Raw genomic sequence first — 13,824 nt, forward strand, 5'->3', positions numbered from 1 at the left:
GAGGGCCCTGGTGGGAGATCACTGCATCATAGGGGCAGTTTCCCCCATACTGTTCTCATGGTAGTGAGTAAGTCTCACGAGATCTGATGGTTTGATAAGAGGAAACCCCTTTGGCTTTGTTCTCATTCTCTCATCTGCTGCGATGTAAGATGTGCATTTCACCCCCCACCGTGGTTGTGAGGCCTTCACAGCCATGTGGAACTATGAGTCCATTATAAATTACCCAATCTTGAGTATGTCTTTATCAGCAGCGTGAAAATGGACTAATACAACCAGCAATGCTAAAAAGGAAAAATACACTTTCAAGACCACAGACAAGATTTTATTTGCTGGGTCTGAATCAGATACGCAGACCGCAGACAAATCTAAGGCTAAGTGAAAGCATACGAGAAGAAACAGATTTTCAAGGAAGGAATGTGAGACCTATAGCATTGTTCTTCCAGGGATGTAAATAATGTGATCATCGGACATCTACTATCTATCAGTTTCATTCAATACACATATTTCAAATGTCTTTATCATGATTAGAGCCAGCCATTTTTGAGCCAACTAACCATTTTCTGAAGTCTTTGTCCTATCTACTTTGTTTTCTCCATAGAAACACACATGAAAGTAAACACAGCCCCTTCCTCCACTACACTTCTTAAGTAGCTGCATATTACTCCAGAATTTATTACCAATTCTCTAAATTGAACATCGGGTTATTTCCTAATGCTCAATATTACAAAGGACATTGAAATGAACATCCCTATGACGAAGCTTCTACACATGATCTTAATGATTTCCATAGAATACTGTTATATGCATGTGCCTAAGGTCTTTAATACACATTGCCAAACTCTCCAGAAAGATCATGTTATAGTTAAGGTCAACTTTTCACTATGTTTCCTGGTATCATCATTGCCACATTTGCCAGGATTTGGCTGTAACACTCAATAATTTTTTTTCAAAACCATTTTGATTATAGTATATAAGAAGCAAAGTAGGTAAAGTACACAAGCTAAAGTATACAGTCTGATGAATTTTTACATAGGTATGCCTCTGTAACACCACTTGTATCAAAATACAGAATATTTCCAACACCCGGAATGTTTCATTATGACTCTTCCAAATCAGTACTTCCCAGCCCCACCCTGGCATAAGGGGTAATCTTTTTTTTTTTTTTTCAAACTTCCTTCCATAACCATTAAGTTTTACCTCTTCCTGAACTTCATAAAAGTACTCTTTTTTTTCTTTTTTTTTTTTCTTTTAAAGTACTCTTTTAGTGTCTGGCTTATTTCACCCAACATGATAGCTTTGAAATTCATCCATGTTCCTGAATGTTCCATTAGTTTATTATATTTTAATTAGTTCATTATTTGTATTGCTATGAAGTATTTCACTGTATAGGAAGCACCACATTTTATTGTATCCATTCCCCTGTTGATACCCACTTGGATTATTAATTAGTTTGGGGCTGTCAGGAATAAGGCTGATACGGACACTATTGTGCATGTCTTTTAGAAGACACAGGTACACATTTCTCTTGGTTGTATACCTAGTAGTGGAACTGCTATACATGGGGTGAGTATATGTTTAGCTTCAGTGGAAATTGCTGGTTTTTCAAAATGGCTGAACCAACTTAAATTCCCACCACCAATAATGTGTGAGAGTTTCAGTTATTTCACATAATTACCAACATACTGCCTAAACCTTAAGGTACTTGGTAGATATATGACATGACAGTCTTTACATGTTCAATTTTTATATCAGTAATTTATTCTAGATTTTAGCTGTAGTACACAGACTACAATAATGAGGGAGGAAGTTTAGTCAGTTGATTTAAGTGGTTGATCCTAGGTAAAGAGGGTCCCAATTATCCTGGTTAGCATGTCTGAGACCATCCAAAACAAGGGTCCCCCACCCCAGGGCCATGGGCTGATGGTGGGAGCTGGGCTGCATAGCAGGAGGTGAGCGGCAGGTGAGCGAGCAAGTGAGCAAGCAAGTGAAGCTTCATCTGTATTTACAGCTGCTGCCCATCACTCACATTACCACCTGAGCTCCGCCTCCCATCAGCTCAGAGGCAGCATTAGATTCTCATAGGAGCACGAAACCTATTATGAACTGTGCACGCGAGGGATCTAGGTTGGGTGCTCCTTACAAGAATGTAATGCCGGAGGATCTGTCACTGTCTTCCGTCCCCCCGAGATGGGACTGTCTAGGTGCACGAAAACAAACTCAGGGCTCCCACTGATTCTACATTATGGTGAGTTGTATAATTATTTCATTATATATTATAATGTAATAATAATAGAAATAAAATGCACAATAAATGTAATATACTTTACTCATCCCCAAACTATCCCTTCTCCCCAACCTGCCCACTGTCCGAAAAATTATCTTCCATAAAACTGGTCCCTGGTGCCAAAAAGGTGGGGGACTATTGATCTAAAGTGCAAAAATGTCAAAGAAAAATCCATATGACATTTCAACTCAAGTTATTCACCTCCAAGATGAACCTCTAAGATGTGACAGTCTATAATATGCCACAGAGTCAACAATCTAAAGAAAGATACAGGCATCTGTATCTCAAATCTAATTTAAGAGGGTCTATGTTACTCTGCACATTAAGACTTCTCATCTCAATGAGAAGTCTCAAAAATTGTTTAAAAATCTATTAAAAATTATAATAAGGCCTATAAAAGCTTTAGACTTAACCTAGTTGAGACCTTTCATGTCCCTGAGAAGCATGTATTACTGTTCATTCTATAAATAAGTGAACTGAGGTTTTTTTAAGAGATATGGCTACTGATACAGTCAATCAGTCTCAAAGGCTATGTAGAAGAAGCAGTTTCAATTCTTTGTCCTCCAACTAATCCATTGCCAGACTCTTTCCAAATGCACACTTACAAAAAGTAATTTGTAACCGATTACCTGGAAGATCTAGCCATCCGTTAAACAGCTGGAGCCAAGGAGAAAGTCAGAATCTGCATGAATGCGAAGAAGTGTGCAAAACTGAATTTGTGATCTGCCCCACCATTTCCTGGGCATGCCCAGGGTGGCAGCGGTGCTGATCCCTTCCACCTGCCCCTCGAGATCCACCCCACCTTCTCTGGGAGTCCATTGTACATGGCTGCATCCATGGACATGGCGTCCAGCTGGGCTCGCCCCTGAGGAGCAGCAGCAGGGGGAAGGAGAGAGAAGAGGGAGGCTGGGGTACTTATTTCCCTTGTTCCCTTCTCTGTGGCTCACTGTGGGCTGGCTCCATCCTCTAACGGAAGGGCACAGCTTGGGGTCAGGAAGCCCCCTCCACAGAGCCTTTTCGCCCCCAGGTTTGAGTAAGTACTCCCTTCCCTCCTCAGGTCTTGGGCTGGTGTTAGCCCTTCTGTGACTAACCTGAAGGAGCTCTGCAATGATCTGCATTTTCTCTCTACCTTTGTAAGAAGTTATTTCATTAATGCTTTTCAGATGATCTAATTTGGGTATATCATCTGTTTCCTGTTTGGGCTCTAGGTGATACTGTAGTCTTGTCAAAGCCCGGGGCTGAAGCCATCATAATAAATGAAAAGAAGGGCTCCATTGGAAATATCATGAATGACACGTCTAGTCTTAGGAGGTCTGGAGGAGGAAAAAGGAATGAATGAGCTTTTCCCTACTGACTCATAAACCACCTAAGAAGAGTTGGTGTTCTCCCCAGCACTGCTGCTATATAGCAAGGGGAGGGTAGGAAGAGGAAGAAGGAGGCAAAGGGCCACATACTGAGCACTTACTATGTGCCAGGTGCAGTACAGGACTTTCACACACATCATGTGATCACATGCTGTGTAATCTTGTTTCGACTGTAACCTCTCTTTGTCCCAGTTTTTCATCTGTAAAATGAGAATAATAGTAGGATCTATTTTGTAGCGTTGAGATTATTAAATGAGATAATACCTCTAAAGTGGCTAACACAAGACATCACATGTTCAATAAATATTAGCTATTAATAATGATGGTGGCGACAACAGTAATGATTTTAAAAGTCTTATAATAATCTTCTAAAGTAGGTATTATTTTGCCCATTTTAAAAAGGAAACTAAGGCTCCACTGGTGATGTCACAAAGAAGAGGCAGACGGGAAATTAATCTGAATCCTGACGGCAAATCTTTATCGATTTTACCATCACCACATCACCCTGCCCCTCAGTTGCCTCCCATGTGCCACAATTCACAGTCTATATAAGGGATGACATATACGTGACCCATGTGCTGTAATACTCTTCTCCCAGATGAGTGACGGACAACGGTCCTCTTTCGAGTTGACTCTCAGAATGCCTCCTAACACACTACCTGTCTTAGTCCTTTTTCTGCTGCAGTAACAGAATATCACAGACTGGGTAATTTATAAAGATCAGAAGTTTATTTGGCTCATGGTTCTGGAGGCTGGAAAGTCCAAGACTATGGCAACAGCAACTGGCCAGGGTCATCACCTAGGTATCATGTGGCAAGGAAGCAAGCACACAGGAAACAGAAAAAGGAGGACAAATGCATCCTTTTATCAGGAACCCATTCCTACAATAGCAGCATTAACTTAGTCAGGAGGGTAGATCCCTCATGGCCTAATAAGCTCTTAAAGGCCTCACCTCTTAATACTGTTACAGTGGCAATTAAGTTCCTAACACATAAACTTTTGGGGGAAACATTCAAACCACAGCACTACCTAAGCACCCACTAATAATCAATCCCAGTTGACCTGTGAGGTAAAGCTAATTTATCCTTGAGGAAAAACATTAATGCAGATGAACAGGACAAAGTCAGATTCAACCAAGACTGTGTGCTCCATAGATCAAAATTTTGCTTTGTTCACCAGTATCCCTAGGTCCCAGAACAACGCCTGATATGTAGAAAGCACTCAGTAAATACTTGTTCAATAAGTGAGTGAATAAAAGGTATTATATAAAGACCCATGCCTTCAGGGAATTTACAGAGAATGAAGATAGACAAAAGAACATAAACAGACCTAGTGCAAACTAGCCTAAGGTAGGTACCATAAAAGCATAGTCAGTTGTGGGTAAAATAAGAAGAGAGAGAAGTCTGAATTAGTATGGGTAACAGTGTTTAAAAAAGAATATGGTGTTGCTGCTTTCAAGTTATCTTAATCTAAGCTCACCCTCTTCTCAGGCTGATATTCTAATAGGCCTGCTTTAACAAGCAGATGAAAATAATTTATAATTAGTAATACTATTTACCTTAAACTGTTTACAACTTAAGTTCATAAATCTCTTTAGAGAGAACAAATGGGACTTTCAACCCAATTCTGGGTGGGTCAGTGGGAATAAACGAGATCTTGAATTATTCGAACAAGAGCCCTAAGGTGCTATCACTTGTCCTTTTCTCACTGAAACCTAACAGGGGCCCACACAGAGACTTTCTCCTTTTCCTTTGCTCTAACATGGAAATATGGTTTTTTTTTTTTTTTTAATTTTAAGAGTCATAGGCCAGGCGCTATGACTCACATCTATAATCCCAAGACTTTGTGAGGCAGAGGCAGGAGGATAACTTGAGTCCAGGAGTTCAAGACCAGCTTGAGCAACATAGGGAAACATCATATCTATTAAAGATAAAAATTTAAAAACTTAGCCAGCTGTGGTGGTGCACGCCTGTAAGTCCCAGCCACTTGGGAGGCTAAGGTGGGAGGATCACTTGAACCCAGGAGTTTGAGGCTGAAGTGAGCTACAGTCACACCACTGCACTCCAGCCTAGGCAACAGACCAAGATCTCATCTCAAAAAAAAGTAATACTTGTTCTAAAAAGTTCCAAAAACACAAAAGTTTAGACAGTAGAGAGTAAAAGCAAACCACCAACTTATCCCCAACCCAAATGACAACAGGCGTCAGCAGACTACGGCCTGTGGCCAAAGCCAGTCTGCACCTATTTTTATATAGCCTGTGAGCTTAGGATTGTTTTTATACTTTTAAATGACTGAAGACAGGAATAATATTATGTGACATGTGAAAATTATACAAAATTCAATGTTCAATGTCCATAAAGTTTTGGTAGCACATGGCCACATCCATCCCTTTATATAAAACCTGTGGCAACTTTCCAGTCAGAGCTGCAGGGTTGAGTAGCACCCCTCCCTGATCTAAAAGAATAGATTCTTTGGCCTTGCTAAAAAACACTTCTCTTTCTAACTCACCATCTCTTTTCTTTCTTTTTGAGACAGAGTCTCACTCTGTTGCCTAGATTGGAGTGCAGTGGCGTGATCTCAGCTTACTGCAACCTCTGCCTCCCAGGTTCAAGCAATTCTCCTGCCTCAGCCTCCCAAGTAGCTGGGATTACAGGTGTGCACCACCACACTTGGCTAACTTTTTTATATTTTTAGTGCAGAGGGGGTTTCATAATGTTGTCCAGGCTGGTCTTGAACTTCTGACCTCAGGTGATCCACGCATCTCGGCCTTGCAAAGTGCTGGGATTACAGGTATAAGCCACCGTGCCCAGCCCTAACTCACCATCTCTTATTCATCCATCTTTACGTCAAACAAATTGTGTAATATAACACCTCCCATTTGTCAATCTGCTTTTTTTTTTTTCACTTAACTATTTACTGTGGCTGTCATACTCCAATCAGGTTGCTATAAAAGAATGCCCATGGATTGGGTGGCTTCTACATGACAGAAATTTATTTCTCACAGTTCTGGAGGCTGGGAAGTTCAAGATCAAGGCATTGGCAGACTCAGTTGTCTGGTAGGACCTGCTTCCTCATAGATAGAGCCTTCTTGTTGCATCCTCATGTGGTGGAAGGGGCAAACAAGCTCCACCCAGCCTAATCCCACTTATGAGGGCTCTACCCTCTTGACCTAATCACCTCCCAAAGGTCCCACCTCCTAATACCATTGCACTGGGGATTAAGTTTCAACATATGAATTGACCGGGGGTGGAGGCACACAAACATTCAGACTAGAGCAGTGCCCATCATTCTTTAGGTTTTCATAGAATAATCAACTTTCTAATACATATGTCAATATCACCCATATCCCTATCAAGTTTCTTACAGGCATTTCATGACCAGTCATGCATTCAAAGCATCTCTTCCCTACCTCACTTATCTTGCTGGGGAATCAGCACAGACAGTACATACTGCAAAGGGCTCAGAAGAAATGGGAGCTATAACCTTATGACTTCCCTTTGCAGTAAACACATGACCCTGGTAATCAGTCACTGTCCAACTTGGCTGGTCCAGTGTGGTGGAACACACCCTGGGTGACTGTGCAGTTTGGTTGGGATAATATTTGCCAAGCAAATGTCTTGGGTAAGTGGGGAGCCCCAACCAGAAACGTGAGATGGTAGTCTTCTGCTCATTTAGCAATGTGAAGAATTAACTTTAGACTGCATAGTTTTCATACCTAATTTCTAGCAACTCACAGATTCATAGATAAACTGATTTTACATTGGCTTACTTCCTACAATTATTTTGATGTCACTTTGTTGATATTCTACTAGCAAATGTGTTTCTTCCCTAGAAAGTTTCAATTTGGTCAGCAAATGTGTACTACTATAGGTGGTCTTTGGTATTTGCTTTAGTGAGGATAGAGAAAATAACATTTGTAGCATGCGAAAATAATTCCTGGAGTGATTTCCAGGAATGGCTTGAATTAAAAGTTAACTTTTTGCTAGGAGAAACTTTCTATGATAGCACTAAAATTAAAGAAAGCAAAAACATTTTTTGATCTTACATATGATTCTAATGTATATTAGTTAAGCAAAATTGGCTGGTGTTCCAGGTACTGCTATATAATATGCCATCCCAAAAATTGGTGGCCTAAGACAATACTAGTCATTTACTTTTCTCATGAAATCTGCAATTCGAGCAGTGCTCAGCGGGAACAGCTCATCTCTGCTCTATGGGGCATTAACTGGGGTCATTCAATTGAGGCTGGAGGATCCACTTCCAAAATGGCTCTCTCACATGGTTGGCAAGTTGCTGCTGGCTGTGGGCTGGGAGCTAAGCTGGGCTGTCAGCCAGTGTCCACACTTCCTTTCCATGTGGACCTCTCTATGGGCTTCTCACAGCTTGGCAACTGGATTCTAAGAGTCAGTATTCAAAGAAACCAAGGCAGACGCTACAAATCTTCTTCCAGTCTAACTTGTAAGTCAAGCAGTGTCATCTCCACTGCATTCTACCAGTTAAGCAAATTGTTAAGACCAGCCCAAAGTCAAGGGGAGGATAATAAGATCCCACATCTCAATGAAAGGAGTTGCAAATAATTCATGACCACTTTTAATCTACCACAGCACATAAAACAAACAATATAAATGAATCTCTGAAACTCATGGTTTGGATATCGAAGTGGCAAAGAAAAGCCAAGAGTAGAATTAGAGTCTCTCATGGTTGGACCAACTCTCTTGACAGGAAGGAAGAAACAATGGTCAAGAGCACAGGCCGAGGCCAGGCGCTATGGCTCACTCACACCTGTAATCCCAGCACTTTGGAGGCCGAGACGGGTGGATCATCTGAGGTCAGGAGGTTGAGACCAGCCTGGCCAACATGGTGAAACCCCATCTCTACTAAAAATACAAAAATTGGCCAGGCATGGTGGCACACGCCTGTAATCCCAGCTACTCAAGAGGCTGAAGCAGCAGAATCGCTTGGACCTGGGAGGCGGAGCTTGCAGTGAGCCGAGATCATGCCACTGCACTCCAGCCTGGGCAACAGAGCGAGACTCCCTCTCCAAAAAAAAAAAAAAAGTATAGTCTACCCAAGTGTGACTCCTATGTTCTGTCATGTACCAGCTGAATGACCATAGACAAAGTGTCCTTTCGGATACCTTAATCTACTAAATGGGGAAAATAATGATGTCCACTGCAGGGTTTATCCAGAGAAATCAAGATTCTGCTTTTTAATTAACTTTAAAATTTTTTTAACCTGGTATATAATGTGCTCATAGAAAACTGCAAAATAAGTGCTCTGTGAAGTTTTACTAACTGAATAGACTTAGCTGACTACCACCCAGACCAAGACATGGAACACAGGAAGAACTGGGAACAACAGGGAGTGGAGACAATAGGGAATGGGGAAGGGGAGTAGGAAACAAGAGAGGGTGCTGGAGACTTCAGCAAACAGGAGACTGCAGATTCTTGGCTCTTGCCAGTAATAAAGGTGGGATATGTAGATTACGCAAAACATGGCAGACGGCCAGACTTAGTCCACAGACCCCTGTTTGGAACCTTGTGAATAGGAGGTGTCAGCCGCTTGAAGAAGTGGTGATGGTCTGGAATAGTGCTAAGGGGTGGGAAGATGGAGGTGCGTGAAGAACAAAAAGGGGATGTCAGCATAAGAGAGGTTGACATTGCAGGTATAGCTGAGCATGGCAGGGATAATGGGCATAGGGTTAACTAGGCTCAAGGTTCCAGAAGGAATCTTGGTGTGAAGCTGTCCTAATACAGGAAGAAGCCTACCAGGTGCTGGGAATGGCTTAGACAAACTTCTTGCCACAATGCCAAGTGATCACCCTTCCTAGGTGTCACCTATTTAATCACTAAAACATCATAAGGAGCTCCCCCCCCGCCCATGTACAACTGTGCTCAGTCTTTCTCCCCCTCTCCTTTTGCTCATTCCCACATACAGTAAGACGTTTGTTTTCTCTCCTTTGCTCACTTTGTCTTGCTTTTGTAAATATTGTCCCTCTGCGTAGAGTTCCTAAAATTCTCTCTTTTATGAAACGTCTCGCAGCGCATACTGTTGAAAGATTTCGGTACTTCAAATCCTTTTTGGAAAGAGGCAGATACAAATGAGAAACATGAAAAGTGAAGTCTTGTTCACAACTCTGGCTCTGAAATCCAAGGTATCTGGTAGACCTCTTGAAATAATCCCAAGCCCTCCTCACCTTGGCTATGGCAGGCAGTTTAAGAAGAGGCTTATGGATACTCAAGAGTGGTGGGAGGCGGGGAAATCTGGGATCATTAGCAACTAACTGGGTGACTGGCAGATCTGGAGATGACAGCCCATGGCATGCAGTTGGCAAGGGTAACATCAGGAAGAAGACTGACTTATTTAGAAATATTTAGATCAAACTCCTATCTGAACATTAAAATATCCCTGCACCTTACTACATCAGACAGCACACAATAAGCATTTCAGTTTAGTGCTTGGCAAAGAGCAGGTGCTCTAAACCTTTTCCCCTTGCTCACTCCTTTCCTTTCTTCTCCTACTCTGTCAGGCTGTATATGGTTACATGAAGCCTTATTTACTTAGGGACCCTGCTGGCTACAGTCAGTTCTTCTTCTCAAGCTCTGCCCCTGGCCTGATCCGAACTACATGACCACACTGGTTTTCAATTGACTTTGGAAGAAAGATGATTTTTGAATCATTTCATTCATGTGTGAAAGGTGAAGTCTCTAGTTCAGAGATCTTGAGTGTCTTTGGAAATATGTTCCGCCTTTTATCATCCCTGCCTTTTATCATACTACCTTGGAGGCCGTATGATGGTGCAGCTGGTTAGTTCATGTGTGTGAACACTTTTTTTATGTTCAGCGCATGTTCTATTGAAAGATCTAGGTACTTTACATATATTTGGAAAAAGGCAAGATGTAAATTAATGAAATCAAGGGGAAGAAAATCCCATTTTCCACTGAAATCCCATTTTTCACCCTGTATTTGTAAGTATAGTGTTTTTTTTTTTTTTTTTTTTTTTATGAAGCACTGTTTTGGGTATTTTAACTACTATAGCATAAAATAAAACTAAGGAACAATAACTATTTGCTGGCTTCTCTATAACACAGCTCTAGATTCTTCACACTGTGAATAAAAATCCTTAATAATTTAGGATGAACTATAATTTTTATTTAAGAAAGTCAGGATTATTTTGGAGAGGGAGCATACGGGTGGTGATGGGAACATGTTTCAGGTTCTACAAAAATAATAGTAATTTATGAGAGGACAGTTTACATCACTCAGAATTTAGCACTGAGAGTCCACATTTTGGTTTAGAATTAAAACATTTTCATTTACAGTTTAAAAGCATTTAAAATTTAGCATATGTTCTTTTAGAAGTGTACATGCACACATACAAGTTGTATAAACTGGACCATATGAATGCATTTTGAAATTTTTTTTTCAAAAACTTAATGCAAGTCTTTCTATTATAATTGCTACATCTACAACACTGAAGCTAACCAGTGTCTGTCTATTGTTAGATGTTATCATCGGTTCTTTACGATTTTAAACAATGCTTAGATGGTCATTCTTTACATATATCTTTATATGCCTGTCCCATTATTCCCTTAGAATAATCTCTAGAAGTGGACTGACTAAAACAAAGGACAAATACATTTTAAAGTCTGGAATATATGTGTCAAGCTGCCCTCCCCCTAAATTATGTTGATCTATAATCCCGCCAGTGTACTCTTCCTCATACCCTTGCCAGCATTGGTTCCTGTATTTCTTTGCTATCTTCACAAGTTTAATTATATATCTTTTGTTATTTGCAAAGTTTAATTTTTTTCACATGTGTATTGCCACCTGAATTTCTTCTTTGGTGAAGTGCCTGTTCATGACCTATGTAGGCGTGAGGTCTTGCCTGTGGTTTGATCCTACACTGATAAATTTCACACATTTCATATATTGTTAATGCACAGCAGACATCGCAGGCCCCTGATGAATGGCTGTGTGCATTTTTGAGGCAGTTCTGGCTGTAAAATACAAATAGGGAAGATAGAAAAAGGAATGACTCAAACAAAGCTCTTACTTCTTGTCTGAAGTAAACAAAACATGCGCTCCAGTATATTTGGGTCAACACAACTAGCACTTCTAGCTAAAGAAAAAGGGCTAGCTCTGCCTGCTGAGTCACTTAAATCATGTTTCACTTGGCAACATGACTCTAAGTCCTTCTGCAAATAAAGAGGGGCTGATAGCTACTCCAACTCCAAGCAATGCATTAATGACAAAAAGATAAATTTACCCACATAGAAACATAGAAACAAGAGCAGGAGTCCAGCTATTTATACAAGTTCAATCACTATTTTATTTTTAATCCAGTTCATCTTTCTTTCTTAAATTAGAATTAAATGCCAAATGCTGTGAGGCTAGAGGTCATTTTAAACCAAACATCTGAAATCCAAAAGCCCTTTCTGGCCATTTTTCTTACTTCAACTGTTAAACGGTACATCACATTCATGGATATATCCCTAGTACCACAAGTTCATTATTTCCTATTGAAAGCCAGACTGCCTCCTATATTCTGTCATTTCCATCCACTCACATAGCTAACTTCCGAGGTAATCAGGCCAAAGACTTTGACAAAAATCTTTATTTCTCCTTCTCCCTTGCCCTCCTTACCTAATCAACTGCTAAATCCTGGAGATTTTTCTTAATGTTTTCTTACCATAAAGCTTTTATTGTAGAACAGCTTTAGATTTATAACAAAGTTGCAAAATTCACCTATTCTCCTAACCTAGGTCCCTGCAATATGAACATCTTACATGACCACAGTAGATTTGTCACAACCAAGGAACCGACACCAACACAGGACTATTAACTAAGCTCCACACTTTGTTCAGATGTCACCAGTTTTTCCCTAATGTCTTTTTTCTCTCCCAAGATCCCATGTCCAGGACACAACACGACGTTTAATCATGTCTCCTTAGTTTCCTCTGATCTGTGACTGTGGTTCAGACTTGCATTGGTTTTGATGGCCTTGACAGTTTTGAGGAATAGCGATCAGGTATATTGTAGACTCTCCCTAGGTCTACCTGGTTGTTTTCTCATGCTTAAACTGGTGTCAATGGCTTTTCTGAAGGATGACTGCAGGGCCGGGGTGCCATTTTCATCAAATCCTATCAAGGGTGCATGCTATCAATGTGGCTCTCAACTGCTTCACTCACAACACTTCTAACACCAAATGTGGGGGTTTTTCCCCACACTAATTTTCCAGTTTTCTGTACAGCAGCCAGGTATCCTGTAATTCAATTCAATTCAATTCTGACACTAACTACCTGGAGTTAACACAGAGCCCCATAAGACTGCCCTGTTCCAGACACCAATTGCAAGTCCTGGGCCCTCCATACATCTGACTGGCTATAAATTGGGGGTCAGGGGAGTCCTAAAACTCCCTCCTTAGGGCTCACAGAAGTAAGGAGAATACTTTCCTACTCTTACTTGTTTATTATAAAGGATATACATGAGCAGCTCAAGAAAGAGGCACACGAGGTGAGGTCCAGAAGGGGCAGAGTGCAGAAGCTTCCATCCCTGTGGGGTTGGGATGTGCCCCATTCCTGGTACATGGATGCATTCATCAATCTGGAACCCTCAGAACCCTGTCCTTTAGGGTTTTTTAATGGAGCTTCCATAACAGAGGTATGATTGATTACATCATTGGCCATTGGTGATTAACTCAATCTCGACCCCTTCACCACTCCCTGAAAGAAGGGTGGCTGTTTTCATGCTGCTAATAAGGACATGCCTGAGACCGGGTAATTTATAAAGGAAAGAGTTGTAATTGGAACTCACAGTTCCATATGGCTGGGGAGGCCTCACAATCACAGCAGAAGAACAAGGGACATCTTACATGGCAGCAGGCAAGAGAGAGCTTGTGCGGGGGAACTCCCCTTTATAAAACCATCAGATCTCATGAGAGTTATTCACTATCATGAGAACAGCATGGGAAAGACCTGCTCCCATGATTCAATTACCTCCCACCGTGTCCCTCCCACAACACGTGGGAATTGTGGGAGCTACAATTCAGGATGAGATTTGGGTGGAGACACAGCCAAACCATATCAGGGGCCCTGAAAGTTCCACTCTCTAATTACATGGTTGGTTCCTTTGGCAACCAGCTCCATCCTGGAGCTATCTAGGGGCCCACCAAAG

General features: G+C 41.2%; 2 protein-coding genes across 7 annotated transcripts in view; one reads left to right on the top strand and one right to left on the bottom strand.

Moving 5' to 3' along the window:
* Positions 1-13,824, bottom strand: part of TMCC3 (transmembrane and coiled-coil domain family 3) — a 308,376-nt gene that overhangs the window by 126,667 nt on the left and 167,885 nt on the right. For 2 of the 6 annotated variants that reach the window (XM_050747178.1, XM_050747179.1), the window contains exon 2: positions 3,750-3,848. The exons of the other annotated variants lie outside the window; for them this stretch is intronic. In XM_050747178.1, coding sequence (XP_050603135.1) covers positions 3,750-3,848 — 99 coding nt within the window. The remainder of the gene's footprint in view (positions 1-3,749; positions 3,849-13,824) is intronic. 6 annotated transcript variants of the gene reach the window in all.
* METAP2 (methionyl aminopeptidase 2) overlaps positions 6,350-13,824 on the top strand; it is an 817,888-nt gene continuing 810,413 nt past the window's right edge. Inside the window, exon 1 of the mRNA XM_050747189.1 lies at positions 6,350-6,353. The gene's annotated coding sequence lies outside the window, so the exon portion shown is untranslated. The remainder of the gene's footprint in view (positions 6,354-13,824) is intronic.

Source organism: Macaca thibetana, chromosome 11 (assembly GCF_024542745.1).
Source record: "Macaca thibetana thibetana isolate TM-01 chromosome 11, ASM2454274v1, whole genome shotgun sequence".
Lineage (NCBI taxonomy): Eukaryota > Metazoa > Chordata > Mammalia > Primates > Cercopithecidae > Macaca > Macaca thibetana.